The 24,655-nt window shown below is 38.3% G+C and overlaps 1 protein-coding gene across 3 annotated transcripts in view; it reads left to right on the plus strand.

The window, feature by feature from the left end:
* Positions 1-5,393: 5,393 nt before the first annotated feature.
* The window catches only part of LOC143348219 (uncharacterized), a 404,100-nt gene continuing 384,838 nt past the window's right edge, over positions 5,394-24,655 (plus strand). Inside the window, exons 1-2 of one of the 3 annotated variants that reach the window (XM_076778216.1) lie at positions 5,394-5,571; positions 14,231-14,305. In XM_076778216.1, the coding sequence (XP_076634331.1) occupies positions 5,439-5,571; positions 14,231-14,305 (208 nt within the window). In that variant the 5' untranslated portion in view covers positions 5,394-5,438. Of the gene's footprint in view, positions 5,572-14,230; positions 14,306-22,778; positions 23,074-24,655 lie in introns of those variants that run through there. The other 2 variants (XM_076778215.1, XM_076778217.1) reach the window with 2 other exon arrangements.

The raw sequence follows: 24,655 nt of genomic DNA on the forward strand, positions 1-24,655 counted from the left end.
ACAATTTCTATCAATTCTATAAACTTGAATTTGTAATAGCAACAAGAATATATCTTGTCCAACGAGATCGAGACAGCAGACGGATATTTTTGCCTCTATTCATCGACTGTTAATATTGACGTTCGATTAGTTTCGTCGTTTGGGCAGTTGTCTTTGTTTGATGTGGCGTCTCGTTGACTAAAGAATAGGTGCAGAATAAATCTATCGTTCGATGCATTTTCGTGTCGTATGCTTTGGGGTTATGTAGCCCTTCTATTATTTTCGTGTCACATGCGACGTTACCAATCGAGAAAAGAATAAGATAGTAGCACCAACGGAACGGTAGGAATTATGTACAATTGAATTTAGTGATCGTCAATTATTTTAAACATAATTGCGATTTAGATATTTATAAAAAATATTCTCCGAGCATGTGCACGTTTATTAATACTTACGTCGTGATTGAACGGATCTCGATTAACACTATTATTTACTTTCCTATTTGTGCATTTGATGCAGTGACATAATATGTTGTTTTACTATGCCATTACCTTCTGGTTTCGACTAGCAGTTTCCATCAGTCCGTCATAATGATAATATAGTGTAATCGAGAATACGTGGATATGTTTCTTGCATTGGATATGTATGGTGGTAATGGATCTGCCGTAACTTGCTTGTACAACGACCGGTATCGAAGGAATCAACATTACGCATACTGTCAATGTTATTTGTAAACGACGAATGGTCTGCATCGAGATCGGTCCATCAACGACGTAACTAAGCGTACACGTACTCGGATAATTTCCTCGAAACAAAAATCACGAAATTATGTGTATTTAACCTAAAACCGGATTTATAAGAGGAATAAATCCAGAAAATGAGTTCTTCGTTAGAGATGTAACAACGGGGGTAAATGACGGGAAAATCATCGGGGAACGACGCGATTATAATTCTCTTTGATTTCGCTGAAAGAAAGTAACGACGGAAAGAGAAACGATACGCTTTTCCTCGTGCGAAGAAAGCTCGGTGCACGGTATTCTTTGCTTTTTCCCGAGCGTCTGAGGTTCCCGATCGGTTGTATAAATTAAGAAGGACCCCGGAGCCGCCTGAATTCCGTTTTATCGGGAGAACGGTATATTTGAAACGATCAAAAGAAAAAGAGGTTAGGTTCGTAGGCTGAAAAAGGGGTTTCGGGAGGGGAGTGGGGGCGGTGCTCGCGTAAGCGTCGTACTTTGAGCAACTTCAAAAGCACGTGTGAGTTTTATTAAAGAAAAAAAGGAAAGGAGCGTGAGGGAGAGGGAAGACAGGGAAAAGGAAAAAGCAAGGAAGCAAAAGGGAAAGTGGAAAGAGCGAGGATGAGAAGGAAGGAGAAAGAGGGCAGCACTGAGGTGGTGAGGAGGAGAGGCGAAGGGGGGGGGGTCGGAGGGAAAAAACTGGGAACGAGCGAGCTGGCGGAACTGCGTGTCACGATACGAGGCTAGGGGTTGGGGCGCTTTGACTTTGACGTGCAATTAAAAGTGCATTTTCCGCTCAGCAGACGGTTAGCGGATTCGAAGTACCTTGGAAAACGTTCACCCGAACGGCCACTGGGTAAGTCACGAGCTTCGTGAAAATTTTCAGACGGTTCGACGTGCGCGCCACCTGTCGCGACTTCACAGGCCGCGCGCTGCCGAAGAGGAAAACGAGTCGGTGACGCGAAGGGTAGAGAAACGCCGAGGCGAGCAAAGGAAGAGGCGAAAAGGGCGTCGACGAGGAGGAGAAGGAGGCAGGGTAGCAGCAGGAGAGGACGAAGAAACGCACTTGCCTTTGATATTTATTCTCGCGCGCGTGGCTGGCCTAAATAAGCACCTTTCCGCGGGAAATGCTCTCGCGCAAAAGCACGAAAACTGACGCTGGCAAGGATTTTTATTTTGCACCCTCTTTCGCGTTTTCCCTTCACGCTGGTCCTCTCTTTTCCTAACTCTCTCTCTCTCTCTCTTTCTTTCTCTGTGCGTTCGCCCCTGCCGTCTAGCTTTTTGTTTGAACGCGTAAAGGAGTTCGATGCGTCTACCGTTTCTGCACCATTTTCTTCTTCTGCCAATCAGGGCCTCTCCTTTGTCGCCAATCCCGTAACGACGTTTTAACGGGCAGCTCGCGTGGCGGTCAGTTTTTTTTTGGTAGGTCCCTTGTTTGCTTTTTCTATCAACGTTTTTACCAAACAATCCTCGAACGACGAATGGCGCGTGGATCTTTTATCCGACGGTGCCTTCTTTCTGCATTGGATTTCAGTTGTACCAGCGTTTTTTTACGTTTGTACGGTTCTCCCCTTTCCGTTTAACGAAGGATTCGCGAGCGTGGAGTAAATCTATTGTAAAAATAAATTATTTTGGTACTTGAACGATAATAATCTTTTATTTCTCGCGATAGAATTCAAATTTTATTTTATAATTTCTGAAACTTGGGTTTCTCGAATCCTCGAAATCTCGAATTTCTTCACGATTTCTTATTAGCCTCTACATCGAGCACATTTGTCGTCATTAAAAAATTATCCTAAACTAAAAAAAAGTAAACGCATCTTTTAATATTGTAGTATCGTGAGAAAATATATTTTTATTACAATTCAAGGGTTACAAACGAATTATCTTTTGGTTTTATTTCGTGTCTATTATGTTGCTTCACCCCGTATCGTGAAACGATGTCATTCAACCGGTACTACTCAAAGTCCATTATTCTAGAACTATTGTGCCACGGTATTCTCGGTGCTTGGCAATTTCAGAACATTGTCAAAAAGTATAAAAGCATTCCTGGTAACAATGAAAATATAAAAATGTTTATACACGCGTACGCGAAGATTTCGAGTAAAAAATTTCTAGGCAATTGTTGAGTCTCGAATGTGTGCCACCGTGAATTATTCGTTATCTGTATGAAATATAGTGTTTATATTTAAAAAACGAAAAACAAAGGTTCGCGGTATACGCAGAAATAAAACGACATTCGTGATTTAAAATGGGACTTTCAAGCACCACAACTATCGTGTTATCGCGGAGAATATCGAGAGATCGATTTTCAATTGTTGGGTTTTCAATACTGGATTCATTCAAGATACGCTTTAATCGATTAAACGTGTTTTGTATGAAAGTCCTTCAATATTCCGTCGAACTGTTTTAAACGTCGATCAATCCCATTATGCCTAAAGGCTATAAATGACTTCGACTTCACATTTGATCAAAATACCCGTAAATTTTATAGCTGCGTCCAAAATCCTATCCTGCGTAGCAGAAGAATCAGAAAACGGTGGTAATTATCGCTATATCGATGGGTGGATTTTCCTCATAATTAAATTTGATTGCAAACTGGGAATATTAAAGTATAAAATTCCAATAAACACTCTCTTCTATTCTTGCTAATTTTTCAAGTCGAGATTGTATCTTGGAAAAAGTTTGAGTCACGTTGAAATCCTTTTCGATCGGTCGAAGTACGAATAAATGTTCGTGAAAAATTTTAATGGTACGCGTCGAATACGATAGTTGTTTTAATTCGTAAAAATGACCGTCTAGACCAGAACGCTCCCTCGACGTGGCAAGAAGTCTCCGTTCACTTACCCGGGAACACGGAGGAAACGTATCGCTTTCTAACGAGTCGGGAATAGAGAACGCTTTTCTTTCATTCGTATTCCGCACGTTTGATTTGCTTCGAGTATGGACTGCAATTTTTCCAAACGCTACTTATGAGACCAATCAGTGGCTAACACTGGAAGATCCAAGCGTAAATTGCTGGCTATTTCAAATTACAGACGGAGCCTGTAAACCCAGGAGGTTTCCTTACTAACGACTCACCGATGCAGCTTGAGTAATTTAATAACTAACAATCGTTTCGTTCGACGATCGAAACATAATTGTAAGCAGTAAATGTTCATTGGTTTTGCAAGTACAAAGTTTCGCGTCGTATTAGATACGTTCTCTTAATTAACTCTTCCAGTTTTCACGAGCAGTTTCGGTCACCAGAAAATTTAATTATCCTTAAATCTAATTGTTTTCCTCGAATATTTCTACTTGTTGGCGGCGGGGTAACGAAAGAGTAGAAAAAGAAGGAATTAAAAAGGAAGTATTTGAACGAATAATGGTCTGGGGACAAAATTGTTACGGCTATACAGTCGCGAAACCTTTTTATCAAAGGTCTTTTGTAGATAAACCTTATTTTCGGAACAACATAGAAAAAGTTCCGATCGTAACTTCGTAACGACGTTAGTTGAGTTTTGACGCCTGTACTCGGTCGAGGGCGTCGAAACGCCTCCCTCCGGAGTGGAAAAGGTGCCGAAATTTGAATAACAGCGTTTACAGAACTCGTTCGACGCTGTAAAAGCACCTTAGAGACCAATGGATATTTGTGGTAACAGATACATACTTTCACGCTAAGAAACTTTGTAGAATATTTCTTCGTGCTACCCTTTTTCCCCCTCGCTCGAACTTGGGAAGCACCATTTCAAGGACTTTAGTAATAATTTATTCCAATGGAGTATCTATTGATTTTCGGTAACAAGTTCGATTCTCGTCTTGAAATTACCTGGAACCATTTTCTTCTCGTTTCTTGAAAAATTCAATGTAAACGTTCTTTTCCTTACTTTTTACGGAACAACTTATTTAATACTTACCGAGAAGCGAATTAAAATAACCATCTTCAGCTTCTATTAGCGATTATTGAAAAAACATGCAAAACTAGCAAATTCTGGCATATCAAGAATACGCAGAGATATGTGTAAATGATGATCAAATTAAATACGATGGAATGATAATTTAAAAAATATTAAAGAATAATTGTACAAAATATGTACTCGGTGGTATATATACAAAATATATTTTAGTAATACGAAATTATTTTGGCTTTAGTGTCTTCTGGAGGCAACAGATTTTCATAAATACTTCCATGCAAATTATCTCGACATAGGACCAGGTGGAAATTCCATGTCCAGACAGTACAGACGTAGGAACGCAAAGGGTTGAACGTGTAATTAAGAAATAATGCAGAGACCCCGGTATAACTACTATCTTAAAAAAAGGTTATGAAACAATGATTATTTTCTCGACTCAATTTATGTTTACGAGCGATTGAAAAGCATGTTTCATATCAGTATTTATTATGAACTGCTGAAATAAAATTAAGATCATAAATAATGATTTATATCATAATTTCTATCAATATTTCTGTGAGAAATATGCAGATATATTTCCTCGTCAGATCAATGCACGATCGACAGTGTTCGTGAATTACGTATTCTGCGCATGCGCGAATGCGAGAACTGAAAACGGCTATTCTGCGCAGCGTCACGTGGTACCATATTGTTTTAATGGCCGCTCGAGTTGGACGTGTTGTTCGTTTCTGCTGCGAAATAAATGTTTAGTGGTTGAATAAAGTGTAACAATGTTCTACAGTTCTAATCCTGATACACATCGATTAAACGTATATTCTGACAGTGTCTAAATATGGTCAAGAATAATTTCGTTACTAAAATTGAGAGAAATGAACCGGTTGGCGTACAGTCGTTAGTTGGCGTACATTCACGGAAAGAAGATGAGAAGAATTGTAGTCTCGACGAACAAAGAGAACACGTTCAAGGCAAGAAACTTATGATTTATTGACAAAATTACTATTCTTGTGGCATCCTAGTTTACAATATGTACATCCCAGTGTATTCCCTATTGTTTTTGCGAATTCTAAACATCATTCCTTATCACAGATGGCGCTAGGTAACTTTGGTTGTCTGTGTACATTGGAAAAATAAACTTTTATGCCACTAGAATAGACAAAATAGACTTTTTAATGTTTGTATATGTTTGATTAGATCTAAGATGGATGTATAAAAGCTTGGGAAATTGTTCAGTGTACCTAGGAAGTGTGATATTAATTAAATTTACCTTTGAGATTACTTATTTATTATCAACAAACCTTTAGTCTAAATCGTATATTGATTGCTTCGATTTGTTTGTAATACAAATAATTAACAGAATTTAAACAATTATATTACAAGGTTCATGCATTTTCGTATAACTTTGTCCCAAATAATACATTTGAATATTATGAATTATTTAAATGTAATGCATATATGAATTAAATTTAATTTAAATGGAATGAAATGATAATAAATTCGAATAACGGTTCGCTTCGAAATGTATCTTTACAATTACTGTTCTATGGATATAAATTTATCTGTAATTATTTTGTTTTCGACGTTAATAATTCTAATCGTTCTGAATTTACCAAATATCGGTACAGGTACAAACTTATTTTAATTTAGCGTGAAAATTGTAAGTGGAATTGATGCAATCGAATTGAATGAATTTCATTATTAATTTTTTCTATACATATTTATTCTAACCTATAATATAGGAATATAGTATCATTTACAAAGTACGCAAGTTCTATTTGCTTATGTCAAATATTTCATCTTCTCTGTATCTTTAACAGAAATAAATAAGTTTCGAAGATTCTACGTATAATTAATGCCTCGCTGTCACGTATTCCGGTAATTTGCTAATTTTCGAGTTAATCGAAGCTTAATTCGCAAACCCATAATTCGTGGTAGAGCGTTTCTGTATTTTTATTAAACATTATTACCGGCTTACTACCTACGTAATCGCTACTAATTAAGAAGTTCGTAAGCTCCTCAGCACTTAATTAATGAATTTCGGATAAGCAGAGGCTAGAGGTGTATCTCTTTGCAGTATCGTTCGCGAAATTTATGTTAAAACTATCGTTTATATTCGATCCCAGTAGTCGGTTGAGTAATAAGTTCGTTCAGATTCACACATTCTATATCCACTTTTTGTTAAATTTACATTCTCACAGTTTTCCGATGTTTGTTTATCCTACAGAAATATCACACTTCCGTGTACTATAGAAATTTTGCTATAGCAAATAGTTTACTTTGTGTTCCCGATATTGAAACATTCTATCTTCACAAATCATGACAATACAATATTTGTATAGAAAAGTTTTTTTTTAAATATAAATGTATATTAATTGACATTTTTTCCTATCATCAAAAATAATAGAGATATTTAGCATACTAGAATTAGGCGAAACGCCTAACGTATCAATAGTTTAATGTTGTAACAGTTAATGAAAAAGTTTAGTTTTCTTGTTACTAATAATGGCTATATTTCTGCTCTTGTTATTTTTGCCGGATTTAATTTTTAACATCATTATGCATGGATTAATTGTTGGAGTTATAACGAATACCTTTTCAGACAGTTTTCTACCGAGTTGCACTACTGTCTTCTATTGTTCAGCAGTTTCCTATTTCTGTCCTGATTTAAATTTCTACGTACATTTCTCTAGGGTCATTGGACGCTTATTCAATGATTAAATTACCATAAGTTTTTTAAGAAGATCTTTCAGTTTAATATATTCGGTACAAAAATAGAACTGATACTTGAACAGTCGGTATAATTTATTAACTTAAATAATTATTAACGAATCGTAAATCACGCATTACACATATATTAATATTCATTAATATTAATTATTGAGCCCGGACGACGTCAAGAAGAGTACAGTTATTGTATTCATTTTTTAAATATTTTTTCCAACGTGTCTGCCTTTAATTCCAACGACAAGCAATTTACAGAATTTGTTTACTATATGCAATTACTGTTTCTAGTCGATAAAATACATTTTTTTTAAGCTCACGAAGCCTTTAACGAGTTCATAAAATTTGTAATTTAACTTGAATAGTTAATATGCAATATAACGTTTTCATTCCGACAACAGAAATTGGCAATATTTTCTTAAACATTGTCTTTCATATTCTCTAACATAGAATCAGTACAATTAAGGAATCGAGTTTACAAGTAAATCACTTATATTTTCAATCAAATGCTCAGACCATTTGATGAATATTTTTTAACCGATCCATTTTCCTTTTATTTCTGCGGTTATAATATTCAGAGCGAATAAAACGATACCTAAAAAAAAAAAAAATACGTTTCATGTAAATCTACGTCGACTGGCATAACATGTTTACGTTATCTTTGCAAAAACAATTTCCTTTTCTGTTGTTTTTTTAAAATATTGAACGCATTCAAGAGTAACGCGATATTTTTATACCAGATATTTTAATTATTTTTACCTTCTGGTATAGGTATTTTTATTCTTAAAAAGTTTCAACAATCGCTAGTAAAGCGACAATTACTATCAATTGCCAAAGTTCAGCTTTCGTTCGACTTGAAAATTTGCAACAGTGAATCGTTCAAAATTCGAGAGATAAAATGCAAACGATATTCTACTTTCGTTTAGAACTTCGTGGTAACGTAATTGCGGATATTAGGTTGCCGTGTCCGTTCGTCTATAAATTGTAACGTTTCATGAATCTCTGCCACGGATTGCTTTTGAATCCGACCACCGAAACGTTTGCTAATGCGGGGGCGTCGTGAATAGGATAGCGAAAAAACATTCGATTTAAAATATTCGAATCATTTTTCTTCGTTTTTTAATTGTGCCACAGATCGTGGATACCCAGAGTTCAGTAAAAACTGATCGTTCTTTCGCCCTTTGCAGCGTTGTTCAGTGAACTTTAAACATCGAATTGATTGATTAGTTCCCTTTAAAAAGGTTCTTTCGTCTCGGTGCGTTTATACGGTGTATTTCACAGGACGCGAGCGCGATGGACAAAAATTCGGCTGATCCACTTGACCAAACGTCCACCCGTAATTATTCGTTTTCGTAATTCGATACATGAAAATGATTTATCACCGGGAATGATTTATTATACGCCGAGCTGGTCGGAGAAATAACGCGTGGGCTAAAATATTGGAAACGTTTGGACGACGCTGGTCATTTTTTACCCGAATATTTAGAAACTCCGCGATAATATTGCGCCGTTCGTAACCTCAAATTAATAAAAAACGAAATACTTAAATAAAAACGGAAACGGTCGATCGCAACGTATGATTCGATAAATTTTCCAAACTAACGATTATTGATCGTATTCTACTTCAACGGAGATATTAATAATCGTTATTTTTTAACGTTTTTCAAATCAGATTTCGCGGATAAACGGTGTCGGTTGAAACTAACAACATGAACTATTTTTTTTTTTTAGAAATAAAAACATATTAATTTTTAATTGAATCGTGAAAAGTACTTTACTCGATACGCTGTTATTTTTCAACGTGAGACAAAGAGAGGAGATAGAAAGTGTACAATTGGAAAGTTCCATAAACTTTCTTGAACGGAAGTAGAATTATTTCGTGTTTTTACCGGATGTAGCCGCCGAGCGTCTGGAAAATATTTACCAAAGGTCCACGGGTCTTCCGCTTATCCTCGAACAATGACGAAAAATGACGAGACGTTGTACGAGCCGAATTTCATCAGCATTAAAGCGCTGTTAGAAAAGTTCCCGTCGAGCATTTCAAGTTTCTAGTTACGCTATTGTAACCGACCTCGCGTGACGAGGTACCACGGAAATTAAATCAACCCAGTTCAAACAAAGGTACGCGGCGAAGTAGCTTCAAAAGTTTCGCGCCGGAACTTTAAACATCGCGGGAGTTGGCCGACGATTCGAGCGTGTCATAGACAGCGCGGATGAATCAAGCGTAAATAGGATCGCCGGAACGATTTGGCACAGCCTGTAACAACAAAGTTCGTCAAAACGACAAGTTTCTCCGGGACGGTGGAAAATATTCGACGGACCAACGTGACTTCGGATCGAAACTTTTGTTGTTACGATTTCAGGAAATGCGTACAAAACCGTCCATGCTTCTTTTTGTCAATAGTTTCGCGGCATTCTACACTGTCAATGTTCTGGTGAATCCTCCAGGAAAAGAAAACATTCATAATAATAATAATAATAATAATAATAATAATAATATAATGTACAAAAACAACAACGACAAAAACAGCAGCAGCAGCAACAACATGCAATAATTATATAAAACAACAATGATTGTACGGTTAGCACCATTAGAGTATACATACAGGGTGTTCGGCCACCCCTGGGAAATATTTCAATGGGAGATTCTAGAGGTCAAAATAAGACGAAAACCAAGAATACCAATTTGTTGATGGTGGCTTCGTTAAGAAGTTATTAACGTTTAAAGTTCCGCCAATACTGAATTTTTTTCTCGAAAGTGGGTAGGATTTCGGGGGTATGTCTATTCACCGAAAATGATTGTAATTGACCCCTACAACTAAAAATAATTTTTTTAGAGCGATTTAAAATTTTTTAATTTTGTTGAAAAATTTCACACCTTCTCGAATTTTTTTCTCCAAACTGAGTAAGATTTCGGGAGTATGTCTATTCACCAAAATTAATTGTAATTGACCCCCGCAACCGAAAATAATTTTTTCAGAACGATTTGAAGTTTTTTAATTTAATTGTTAATAACTTTTTAACGAAGCCTCCATCAACAAATTGGTATTCTTGATTTTCATCTTATTTTGGCCTCTAGAATCTACCATTAAAATTTTTCCCAGGGGTGGCTGAACACTCTGTATAATGCAGTACAAGAAAATAACTGAACAGGAACTATAAATAATATTAAGACATTATGGAATCGTTGTTTTGATCTGTAGCGGTAGCTTTATGAAAACACTTAGGAATGTAGGAATCGTTCAAGGAACAGTGAAACTGAATCTCATATATCTTGGCAAAACATGTTGCTAGTTGTGAGGGTGCTGCTGCACTTAAAGGCGTGGTTTGCTACTCTTCCACGGGTCCGCACTTCCTCCTGAAAATCATGTTCGTGGAAGCATCGAGTCGAACAGGCCTGATTTATGGCCAACAGCGAGACACGATTCTCCAGAAAATTTGGAAACCAAACTACAAATTCTGTTGGAACCTTCAGAAACCTGGTGTAGTAGATTCTTTGCAATAATCGAGGTCCGAAACTCTTGCAATTATCGAGGTACTAGTGTGTAGGTTAGCACTCGTCTAGAATTCTTTTTGCTGAACGTATACGTCTAGTTTAATTTGTAAAAAATTCCAGGCAATAGACAATGTTGGAATACATAATAGTTGGTCATCTGTTTTGATAAAATGAGAACCACTCCAGTTTTGATAACTCTGTTAGAAATAATCGTGAAATATTATCCTCTTAAATACGTTCCATTAAAATAGATGTATCATACACCCCATGTTTTTATTTTTATATACAATAATTCTTTCCCATAGTAATACCCTAGAATACCAATAAATTCTCCCTTATCAAAATGGCCTCGAATCCCCCCCCTCAACCCCAGGGCATCAGAAGCCTTAATCCGGTCGTGATTTAGGCTAGAACAACCCCTTAACCGAGGGGTGAACTATGTAACAAACGACGAAAGTTTTAATAAATGCAGATCCGAAAACTAGTTGCTCTCGCGAAATTCTGCCTTTTTTCTCGTACGTTCGTCGATCTATCTTTAGTTTAGTTGTTATAATCGTCTGATTTACTAACATACGAATGCTCAATACATACTTATACCAGTCACGTTACAGACCGACAAAATATGCGTTGAAAATTCCCTTGTGGAATTGATTATAAATTTCATGGAGTGCAAAAAAGAAAGAAAGAGGTATGTTCGTCGAGACATCGTTTTAACGTCGTCATTTCGATTTGCTGACACGGTTCTGCTTAAAAATAGAGCTAGATGGAATCGCGAACGTTGTTCGCCACGAGCGTCCGTGCAGAGTTGCTGCCGTGCTCACTGGGGCTACGTATATATACACGTCGCTGGATAATCGGTTGGAGGCTTCTGTCGGCATAGCAATCTCGGATTTTCTAAAGGCCAGGAACATGATGAGCTGACACGCAACAGGAAGGATACGTCGCTAGGATCTGGATAAGATAGGTGCACGAAACAGCTGTAACGCAAGAAGCGAAAAAATAAGGGCTCGAAAGGAAAGTGGGGTGCAAAATCTGATCTGGATGATTAATTATACATAGTAATAGTATTATTACTTTTGTTAATGTTGCGAGGAAACTTGATTAATCTATTTTTTCAACATCTTTCACTGTTTCGCTCTTCTTAATCATTTCGCGGTTCATTAATCTTCATTTTTACGGAATCGTCAAAATCGAAATCCAGCGAGTACTGTTGAGTTTTTTATTTTTCCTTGATAAATATTTCCACGAATATATTAATTAATTTAGATCTTTGTAAATTATTTGTGGCGTACGTAGTTAGTGTGGTTTGTTTGAATTTTTTCTTCGTTAAAGGGGCTCTTAAAAATTGTTGTCGATTACGTAACTTTCCTTCTTTATAGATTCGTAAGTAAAAAGGGGACTATTTGGTGTCTGCTTTGTTCGTGGTTGCACAATACTTTTCGAAAAACGCGTTCCGCTATCGGCTCAGATAGCAAGCGGTGCAATTGTTCCGACACAGCTCCTCGCAAAATCGGAATCGATTTTCCTTTAACTGGAACGATACCTCGTAGATTCCGATTTCGCTCTTAGATAAAAACCAGGACAGAATACCCGATATGATTCGATCGGAAAGACTGACTGTTTTCACCAATCGCCCTTCACTGCAGCGAACTTGTTTCGCGTCTCTGTTTCGGTCACCACTCCTTTTTCATACATTCTCTTTAATTTTCACCGTTCCAACACTAATTTGTCGTTGTTTTACCAACGTTTTAAGAGTTAATTAACAGCCAGCGAATCGTGAAATTTATTTCAACGGATCGAATACTATAAATTATAATCTCACCCGTTTTATTCCGATTAGTATTAACAAAGCAAAAGGCTACTCAAAGTTTCACATCCCTAGTTACAAAATTTTCTATGTATGGATAAATATCAATATTTTCTCTTTGCTCTTTTATACAAAATTACTAAATATTGTAATCGCTGGAATTGCGATCGTGATTTTTAATTTTCAAATTAACGTCCATATTGTCACTTCACTTTGGGCCTCAAGAGATGACGCTAAATGTGCGTCCAAATTAAAATGGAGCCTTTAATAATAATATAATCAATAATATTAAAGCCTCGTAACGCTATTAAACCTTAAATTGAATGTTTTCCACAGAATTAAAATAAATTTTCTTTTAAAGCATCAGCTGAATCGTCTAAAAGGAGTAGTGCCCTAAGAAATACGGTAAGGCAATTTCATTGAAACACTTTGGAGTCTCGAATTGTTTGTTTTCTGAACCCAGACTTCGTTGCTGGCTATCGAGAATCTCTCAATGTTACACTTCTGTTTTCGTAGAACAACAAACCAAGGAAGAATTCTCGGAAGTAAATGTTGTTAAAGGCTGGATTCGTTCGTGCATTGTCTCGTAGTTTCATCGAGGAAATATGGTTTCATTTCAAAGGAATTCGACGTACTTAGCCCCGGAGAGGAGAAAATAAAATAACTAAACATTTGTATTGGGCGATGTTTTCGAAATCACGTTACGTTTCTCTGCGAGTACTTTCGTGTTTTATATAGAATTGCACTGATCGAGTTTGCCCCCGAAACGTGCATAAAATCGTTTGATTAAAGTTCAACGCAAAATTTCAAAAAAACAAATCAAATTTTCAAGTACCTTTGTGCAAAAAGGATTTCTCGCAATTTTATTATTTTGTATAAAATAAAAAGGAAAAGATTTACGTATAGGAAAAAGCATGAAACGCGAAGAACGGATGATTACGAAATGTAGCCGATTCTAATAACTAATATACTAAAATCAAACAATTTTTTTTTATCGTATCTTGCACAGTTTTCTTTCGAAAAAAATTCCTAAAAATCGCGTATTTTTTAGTTAATTCGACCGGAAAGTACCCCCTAAGTAAATCGTTACATTTGTTCCGCCAACTATACGTACATTTCGTTCGTTCTCATTCTTTCCTATTTCTGGCGACGGTGAATCGTCAGCAAACCTTCGAGGAGTCGTGCACGTGAAGCTAGGCCTCTAGCTAGAGATAAGAAAAGTCGATTCCTGGAACACAAACAGTACCCAGCCCCCAAAAACGCTCGTCGTCGTTCAGCGAGCATTTTCGGAGGCACTGCTGCAACAGAGCTTGTAGCTTTCTTCGAAGATAGTTTATATTTCGTACAAACTATATTACTTACACGCTAATAGTCAGCAGTGGCTATCTACCGCATAATAATATCATAAAATTCTTAGAGACGATCAATGTGTACAGGATGACTCTAGAAACTAGGACGCCATCTTTAAATTACATACACTTTCTATCAAAGTATTTCTCACTTTCACATTTCATTAAAAAAATAAATAATTTATTTGATATTCCGTGCAAAATGATCTTACTTTTCGTGAATGATTCTTTTAATAGTTTTCTATGCATTTCAGATATTTCCTGTCCAGGTTCGAGTCGTAACGACGTCGTTTTCGTCTCGTCAAAGTTTACAGGCATTCAACGTCCAGGTGAGTGCGTCTTCGTTTGTACTTTGCAATTAGCATAACGCGTGCAAACGCGTACAAACGCGTACAAACGCGTTTACGTATGTTCTGATACCCGACGGAATGTTTGCACTCGCATAGAGAAAACTTCGCCGAGGTGTCGTTGAACTATGTATATTCTGCGTCGGCCTGCTCGCGTTCTCTAATTAAATGCTTTCTTACATCAAAGGAAATTATTACTCGCTTGAATATGCGAAAGACGTATTCACGAGGTTTAAAGGTTTCCGAGGTAGTTAAATTCGACGAGGCGCCTCGTTGTGATGCGAATTTAAATTAACGTTAAACGCAAAAGGACAATAGGGCGCACATGTGTAAACGAAATTTTACTTTCGCGAAACCGACGAAGGCAAACAATTTCGAATTTTTAAAAAATTGTTTTCGTCAAACTACTTTTCCTATTTATCTATCTTTAAGACTTCTTAAACGGACACTATTTTAAACAAAATACTTTTTTCCCCTAGCAAAAGCATTTATCGAAGCCTGTTCGGTTCTGTTTGTAATCAGCAATAATAGGTAGAGAAATGGAGCAACAGAATGCCGCAGATTTCGACGAAAGAATAATGTACACTGTGTACATTATATATTAGCAATTTAGGCGGCTCGAGTCTTGGAGCTTAAAGGCTAAAGCGTTAAGGATTCTAGCTTTCGTAGCTCAATGTTCGAACCTAGATTGTTCTAGCGTTTACGGCTTCAATCTCGGGCTCGAGCCTTTAAAGCTCAGGACTTGGAGTTCATTTTAACATCGCTATCAAATAGCATGCCTCAGATTTTGATGGAATTTACTTGTTGAAATCCCAAGTTTCTAAGGTATAGTTTGATCTCAAGTGGTCTGGATTGTCTCGGAAAGTTCTATATCTTGTTTTGGTTGTTGACAGTTGTTGTTGAGAATCTCAACTCGGACACGTCCTTCCACAATTTTGAAGTTTATTTCATGTTTTACCGAAGAACAATTTGTCTTATTATCGCAGCTCTTCCGTACCGTATGAATAAATCGTCCGTAAATAAATAAGATTTTTGCAACTGATATTAAAAAGATTTCGTGGTAGATTATTTTGTACGTCAGTGGTTGGCAGCGTTTGATTCAGACGATCAACGTTTGACAAGAATGATGGAAAAATTTAGAGATCGAGTCATTGAACACGGAATATTGAAAAATTTGTTTAGATAGAAAGTAAAGGGAAAACTAAATACAAGCATACTTAATTTAAAGAGCATCAGTATATTGCTTCCTCGATTCTAGGAGCAGGAACGAACGTTCCATGTTTGCTTCCACTTTTTCACTTTGATCGTTCATATTGACGATCGGTATTTGTATCCGAAAAATGGGATCGTCCTTTCATAAATTTCATTTGACGAGAACAAAGGCTATCATACAAAGGATCCATTATTAAAAAGGTTTTGTAATATTGCAGTTCATTTGATATCAAAGAACCCGTCCCCGATTCTTGATATTCGGCTGGAAAGTGGGCTGTTTGATATAGGCGGTAAGGTCAATCAAAAGGATTTCGAACGTTATCGTTTCAGATTTTATTTCGAAAGATTACGTCGACTAGAAAATTTCATTTGTTAAGCAAAGGATGGTTCATTAACGTAAGAATTTACCTATATTTTTATCGACTCAATATTTTCCAGTGCCTGGAATAATATTTTGCGAATCTCAAACTATATTAAACACTGTCAAACACTGCGTCACAATGTAAGTCCTTTTAGCGACTGACATTAGACTTCATCGTTACGACAAAAATCAAGAAATTTTGTAACGTTTTTCAAACTTTTTCAAACATCCATTAGTCATATCTTTCGTTCATTTTTAATAGTTTCTGCTTGTAGAAGAAATAATTGGAATACATTGATTCCCCTGCCATTACTCGGCGAGCTAACCGAGTAATAGTTCTTGTAAAACTTCTTCGTTAGAATCCTATGAAAGGAAGCGTTTCTGAACCTTTGTCCGGACTTCTTCTTTGTTCGCGAAGTGAAATTTCACAGTTTGTACAGCTGTTTCAAAGGGGGGATAGGACCTTCGGTCGAAAAGTAATGTCGTCTTTATCTTACACCTCAGTACCTTTTTATAATAATTCATTTATGCACCAGAAATTCAATAAGAACAACGTTTACGTTTTTCATTCATTTTTGCCTATTTTTATAAAAATTATTTTCTTTTTTCAATCTTACACGCGTTCTCTAATGATACGACGAAATTGCAAATTGATTTTCGGACTAAAACAAGTTTACCTGCCTCGCAATACATAATATATGTATAATAATTTCATTTTCGACTTGGTAATATTCTCTTTATAACATCCAATTAGAGAAGTTAAATTCTGCATACAATGGAAATCCTCTTTTCTTCCTAATTGCGTATGCTGATCGGTACATTAATACTCTCTGTACCGGCTAGGGATTAAAATTATTTTTAAGAATTTGTTTTTTAATCTATTGATTTATGGACAAAATCCTTTCGGTCAAACCATTTAATTAGTCTTCTTCCAGTGTGCAATTTAAAAAGGATCGATTTTTGTTACAATTTCCCGAAGGTTTAGATCTCAAATTAATGTGTTTATACCATTATGTGGAAATAAAAAAAAATTACAGTAGACGATTTCTTCCGGAATAAAAAGTTTCTGTACCTGTAGCTTTTATACCTGAAATAATTGTATCGTAATCAGGTTCAGATCTAACATTTTCTTTAACTTATCCGTTACCGGTATCGAGTAAACTATCACAGACAAGGAAGTATACGAGTAGACCTTACACCACAGACTATTGATAACAGTGATCCTATTATTTTTTGGCGGTTAAATTTAAACTGTCCTCGTGACACTGTGGACTTAATGCGAGCGTTTACGATGGGTTTGCGGTTAAACGTATCAGTTTTCTTGAAGCGATTAATGACATGATCCGGGTATCATTTGGAAATTGATAATACCGCAATAATTGGCTCGAGATCCACGCATTTGGGGATCGGTTATGAGGGATTCTTGGTCGAAAGATTTGTCGAGCGATATCCCCAGAAGCCTTTAAAGCGTCGGATATCCGTGCAAGGAGTCGTTTCCAGCCATGTTGCATTTTTTTTCCCCTTTTTACCTCGCCATCGACGAGGTTCGAATCGTCGACGCCGGTTAAGACGAATATTTCGAACACCGCGAAAGTTCGAAACGACCGACGCCCGAAGGGGAAACTTTCCACAAAGTGCGCAACAACCGAAAGTTCGTTACCGGTTTATGGACGCCTCCCTCCGATTTGTTTCAGAAAGATCGACGCTACGTGTTTGTTAACGTATACCACCGGAACAATGAGCTGATTTTGCAGGCGGCCATTGCAAGTATAATTTCGCTAAAATACGCTTTCATTGTTTCGAGCATCGTTGAAATGTCAATGCAGCGGACGGAAACGCACCGGGCACAGGATTCTGTGATAATTGATTTCGTTATTGACATGTCGGTTCTCACTGACTATGTTTCTCTGTTTATTTCCGTTCCCGTTAACAACATTGCGTACTGAACGAACAAATTCGCTGGTAAATTTTGTGCTCGAAAATCCGTTCGATCGATGTGAAAGTCGCGGAGTTTAACGTCGAAGAAAAAATCTATGGCGCCGTGACATTGAATGGTTGGTCGAGGAGCGCATATACGGGATCAGGTGGACGTTCGAGCGTTTGTGAGAAAGGTACAGTTGAGCGTAGCCCTCTGATGGCGAGCGATCGCCACAAGACTAAATCGTTAAAAGAAATCGATTGAGCTTGGAAGAATACTATATTAGGTCGGAGAAGAAATTGTATTTCATTAATTGTTTCCCTCTATACGAAGTTTTCACCAACGATTTAACCATTAATTTATCGTTCAAACGTGACATCGAACTAAAGCAGTATCTTTGTTTATTTTCCTTCCGAGTATCGTATGGAAATATTTTCCGTATCGGTTCGACGCCATTCCTTTCCAAACCGATGTTTCATGATAAGACTTTATTAACAATGACGGACGGACCTACGGCGACAGTAAACCACGGGGCACACCGATCGTTTCGACCATTTGCAACCTTTATCGTAGATCAATTCACTCGGGTGAATATCATTCCCAGGAGGTGTAAAGGAGCGTCAACGTGGGAGATTGGAAATAAATAGCTTTTAAAGGCGGTTATACTCTATCGCGAAGTATCAGTGGCGTCGATACCTAAATGTCAAATAGCCGAGGGCTTCGACGTCGTTTCCTCTGGCGAACGGGAACATCTTCCGTGAATTTGTTTCGTACCCTTTCTGATTGACGAGAGAAATTACCGAGGTCGTTCGAATCGATTCGGTTCTCCTCGAAATACGCTATACACTGCTAAGTGCTAGAATCAGGATGACAAGCATTGTGCAAGGATCGTCGTTATCGGCCGAGTGGGTCACATTTTTCAGGGTAAACCGAACCCACTCTTCTTTCGTACAAATGTATAACAAGTATAACAACCACAATAATCATCGCAACAGCCACAAGAACTACAATAACCACAATAACATTTACAAGTATATCGAGTCAATGTGAGTTATATGTTTGTACCAACTCGATAATTGTGAAAAAATATTCCGATGTTTCGTTCGAAGGGATCAAGCAGACCGTAAAATCGTAAAAATTGAGAGATTCGTAGAACAGAAATTACCGTCGAACGTTCGATACGGACGTATCTTTATTTTTAAAACAATGGAGTTATCCAAGGTATATACGAATACGCAGAGGTTTGTTCGTATATGGGTGGGAGTATGGAAAGTGACGACGATAAAATCGGAGGCATCGACACGCCGCGTCTGTCGTGACGTCGATTAGGCGTGTTATGAAGTAGAAAGAATTCGGTGCTAGGCACAAGAGAAGCGGGGATCGTTCCGATGAAAGATAAAATAAGCAAGAAAATGCGAACGAATCCGCGAGAAGCAGTAAAGAGCTGTCAGCGTCAGGATTCGAGTAGGAAATACCCCGGGCATTGAACGAGAATGACAAATTCGTCAATACCGTTCTTGCATTGACAATCGTGTCCTCCAAATTCTTTATTTTTAAGTATCCTGCTTTTCATTCGGATCGAGACGCTCTTGAAAGCCTGTCACCGAGGGGGTATCTTGAAAATTTAAGCGAAATCGTCGTCGATCGCGCCACGCTCAGCGATTTTTCTATTATATTTCAAAGTGTCCGTAAGGGCGAATGAAACAAATACGTTACACGGAACAGCCACGGAAGTACTTCGTTCGCAAATTCGCGAAAAAGTGCCAACGAACCGCTAATGGATACACACGAACGGTTCGAGCACAAAATTTGCTGTTTTTTTTTTTAATGTTCGGAATGTTCAACCGCGTGAGTTAAAATCTGTACGGTATTAAAGGCACTTCAACGGCGAAAAAGTACTGGAGCGAGATGACAGTAAAATAACTGGCGCGTAACAATACTCCATATTTAACGGAATAGAGGGTGCGAAACATTTATACTGTTTGCGTACTTAAAAAAAAAAAAATTCACTTACCTTTACGCGAATTTATTATAGAGAGCTATTTCGAAAATGATCGGGTTTTGGCGATTCCAAAGCGACAGAATCGCGAATAGTTTTCAACGTATCAATTTGCATCAGCCACCGATTGTAGGAGGTGATTGGATGGTGAGGTTGAAACGATAATATACCCTGGTGTAATAATCCAAAGGTGCGCTAAATTGGTAGGAACTGGTAGCATTGTGGGTATAATTTAGTCTGGAAAATAAAAAAATGTAGCTATAATGTTTTTTTAAAATATTCTTTATTATATATCCAATAAAATATCAGAAGATTAAAACTTTGGTAGTTTCGCCGTTAAAATATATGTGTCCCTTATTTTTAATAGTTCTATAAACCTGTAATGTTCCATAAAAATCGGGAGTAGTCGTTTCGCGAATGTTCCTCGTTCTTGCCGGAAATTAAATTCTTCTTCTGCCTCAGACTATCTGGTACCTTTGCTAATTTTACGGTACCCTATAATTTTCGAATTATTTTGTAAATTATAGACGTAAATTGCACGTTTTAGCAAACTGTTAATCAAAAATATCGAAGTTGGTTCAGATGCGGTTACCTTCGAGAGACGTACAAATATTAGGTTGGTCATTTGAATCGCCAATTCTCCAGTCCATCGGCTATTTGTGAGGCAAATTAGAGCACAGAGTATACAATAAGATTCCATTAAGTGACCTTAAGCTCTCAACCGAGTGCTCAAATGGACGAGCCGACTTCGTGCTACTGTTATTGCAGCCGGAAGACTCGATAAAATATTCGCACGTTAGAATGTTGTTTGGTGTCATTTCGTAAAACTTACTATGGTCGGAAAATTCGGAAATATTTAACAGATTGGAGAATATTTTTACAAACGAAGAGGAACGTTAGAGATCAGCCATTTTTCTTTTACTCACAGACCTTGCAGTGACTGACTAAAACGTCTAATCTTTCTTTCTCTCTGCAATACCTCTGCCTTCTCCTATCATTATATTTTTGTTTCGAAGCAGAAATTTCATTGGTCAAACTTACAATTGGGTATATTATAAACGCAAGGTGGTGTACATTTTAAGCCCACGCGACGTACGGATCAATACTTATAATAACTCTAACGGAAGAGTTTTAATTTGCTTGTTTTACGTCTAATCGTTGCCCAAGAAAATAAATAGGAAATCAATCAGTCAGTATACTATTCCCTTTGCTTTCTCGATAAACTGTATAAACTTTTCTGAACGTCGAGTCGAAGCAATATGGCCGCGAGGCTTACCGTCCGACTTCTTTGATGCGACAGAGTTCCTTTTCTTATTCGCTTCGCTTACACAACATTTTAAACGCATTTCTTGCGAAGTCAATACCGAATCTACAACCTTGTAACGTCGACTAACAATTAGTTGCATATTGTTGTTAATAATATTACAGTTTCATGCGAATTTCTGTATATTTTTAGAACATGTACAATTCAATGCAGCAGCGACATTTTTTTCTTATTGTTTACAGACTAGGCATATAAAAAATAAAATTCCAATTGGGCTCCAATTTTTATCAATTCTTATTGATATTTCTTTTGCTCTGCGAATATTTATTTGTATTGTTTGTCGACGTTGGTATCGTTAGAGAGGGAAGGCAAGCTTTTAAAATCAGGTGTTCCGCGTTACCGTGCGGTTATCCGGTCGGAAATTTACGTTTGCGAAGTTGGAAATGGCACATTTTGACCAACTCGGACCTTCTGGTGCTAAGGTCCACCCTAATGCACACGAACTCGTCGAACATAATACCGAGGCTTGATAATCACGCTGCGGTATCGTGATCGAATGTCACACGGGTCGTTCGTAAGAGTGGAGAATTGTAGCGCCACCGATATCGAATTGCACGACGCCCATAAATGTTCATACTGGTAATTCGCAACGCAATTGCGACCATATTCTGACTTACGTCGTTAGTAATTTTGTTCACACGCCAAACTTTACGTCCCTCATGCATCGTTGATATACAAATCTACATAAACGTGCGTGCATTATGTTTATTTCGATTTTTTCGGTGAATATAAATTTATTCGTTAGTTTATTACTTTTTAGGGAAGTTGATTTTCATTTATCAATTTGGTAAAAGTCAACATTTGGTGAAATAATTCAGTTAAGATCGAGAGTTCACTTAAGGGTTAATATTAACCCTCAAGCACACACGCTCAAATACTTACGTAGAGATACAACACTTTCAAGGTTGCGGTCTTAACTTGACAAGGACTAAGGCTACTATGTTGTGGAATGCCTGCTGGAACTATCGAACTTTTTTCCTCTCACCCTTGCCTTGTAGGTATATGACTCAGTTTCCGAAGGCCTCGGGCCTCACAGACCCAGTTGCGTGCTGGAGGGTTAATTTTTAGGATTCTGGGACTAATTAGAGCCCAAGTTCGAGGAAGTGCGTTCGTTTTCCCCCGTATCACGCGAGCGTCGGTTAAGGGAGGATTCTTTCCCGGGCGCAGAGGCGAAAGAGGGTGACAAAGGGGTTTGAAAAAAGCGAGAGAATGGAATATCCGTGCGGCGCGATAATCTAAAAAGCGCGATAAATTGACACATAGGAATAAGCGGGCGCAAGAAGGGGCTTATGACATCGGTCGGGCGCATCGGCGGTGCTCGATAAGGTCGGTTAAAAAAGGGGTTGAGGAGCCGCAGGAAACAGAAAAGAGGTAGCACGATCGTGCCGATGGAAAAATGAGCAAGGAAGACGATGCAAACGGGTTGTCGGAAGCGTCAGGTGGGGTTTCGGGAGAGTGGGCAAGGAGAGGGTGAGAGTGTCGCGCGCAATTCGACGATGGTGGGGGTTTATATGGAGTTCGCGTACGGTGGCGCCGACGAAGGACGGCGGGGCTGTTGGTGGTACGAGGCAGGGGGTGGGGGGAACGGTGGTCCGGCGGATACGGACTCAGATAGCGAGCATTGGCTTAGTTTGCTTTCGTTCGTCCTCGCGGAACGTATACCGGGTAGGCCTCGATCCCGTACTAGTTAAACGCACGTTGCGCTACCGTTTCCCGTCGAGTTCGTTTCCTGTTTTCACGCTAACCGTCGCGCCCGGCGGATGGATACTCGTCTATCGTAAACGTGTGCTAAATGTGATTGTGATACACGAACGATTAGTTAGCGTCGAGGGGGTATATATACTGGTGCAGTAAGTGTCAAGTGCTACTGGATAGATGATGGTGATGATACAGAGCTGGTTCATCGGCGGCCTGTTCCTACTAGGATGCGTTCAAGGTTAGTGCTCGTTCTCTCGATTAATTCCGCCGGACACGTGTGCCAGTTCGGTTCGCGAACATATCGGGAACACATCGTCGCGAAATTGTTCCGTTAACGCGTCGATCGCCACGAATTCGTCGTAAATTGGCGTACTCGCAACCGGTACTCCAGATACTCGAGTCAGGGACGGGTACAATTAATACCTAACACCTTCCTTGTTTACAACGTGATCGTAAAAAGGATTTTAACGATAGCTACCGGGATTTAGAGAACCTTGTCTCCGCTGCAGTAATTGGGAGTGATTCGTACGGTAGCGATACCATCGGAAATAACCCGAAATACGGTGTTCGGAATATTATTTGGAAACTTCTATAACATCGGCTTTGGTTAAGTGCGTTTCGATCTTGAACTTGACCTGTCGCACTTCAGGAAGCTTTTTTTGTTTGGCAGCGAGCAGCGCCAAACAGCCGATAGACGCTTTATTTATAATCCCGTCCAATGTCGCGGCTCTTATCTCCGCGAAGACCGTAAAAGAAAAAGGAGAGAACGTAGCGAGCGTTTTTCACAGTGGATAAACCTTTCTTTTTTTTCTTTTTCAAGAATGCGCGAATATGTACGTCCACGTGCGCTATCTTGCCGAGTCTCTGGCAGCGTGCACGAACAGAACAGCGTCGTTACTTTTCGACGACTGCGAGATGTCGCGTGTTCGCTCGATTCGCGCCAATGGAAACGGTGGAGAGTTTTTTAACGGTCGCGCATCCACAGACTCTTACGCGACCAAAGCGCCCGGAAACCCCAGGCATTTTACGATAGCGCGTGCTTATCCTTGGCAGACCTCGTTCCGCGATTCTATTCGGTCGTTGTGGTCCACCTGGTGCGCGAAACTTTTGGATTTTCGTGCTATTTTTGACGAATTTTTTCGTCGCTCGGGCAGTCGACCGTTACTTCCGTTTCGCTTCGTGATCGTAATTTTTTGTTTAGGGGCAGGTTTATTTGGTAGCGTACGGTGGGAATATTTAATTTTACTTCCTGTCGTTCCGTCGAAACAAAGTATTTGAAGAGTTTAAAACATACGGAGCATTTGTTTTTTTATTTGAACGTCAAATGTTTTGGAATGAAAATTTATTTATCGTATTAAGTAATCATGTTTTTCTTTTCTAACAAAATTGTTGAATTGTGGACTATTTAGTAATTATGAGAAACAATATGAAAGGAATGCAGAGGGAAACGTACCAGTTTGATATTATTTTTAGTACGAATTGCAAAGAAAAGTGGAAGTTTCGGTGATTTGGGGCCATTATTGGAAACAAAACTACCCATAATTCACTCGGTGAATAGTACCAGATTGTGGGTCGCCGTTTTCGAGAAATGGCACATTTTTTGCGCTGTAGGTGACATAACAATGACTTCGACATTAAACGCAGATGTGCGTAATTTTTTGCATCCAAAGAATGGCATTGTCGAGGAATGCAATTACTTTCGGAACGATGGACCATAAATCGCTACGCTCGAAATTATGATTTGTTGCGGTTATCGCTTAGTAGATCGAGGTTTTCAAACGCAAAATATTCGGCGCACTTTTTCGTTTACGTATAATATA

Source organism: Colletes latitarsis, chromosome 11, assembly GCF_051014445.1.
Source record: "Colletes latitarsis isolate SP2378_abdomen chromosome 11, iyColLati1, whole genome shotgun sequence".
In the NCBI taxonomy this organism is placed as follows: domain Eukaryota; kingdom Metazoa; phylum Arthropoda; class Insecta; order Hymenoptera; family Colletidae; genus Colletes; species Colletes latitarsis.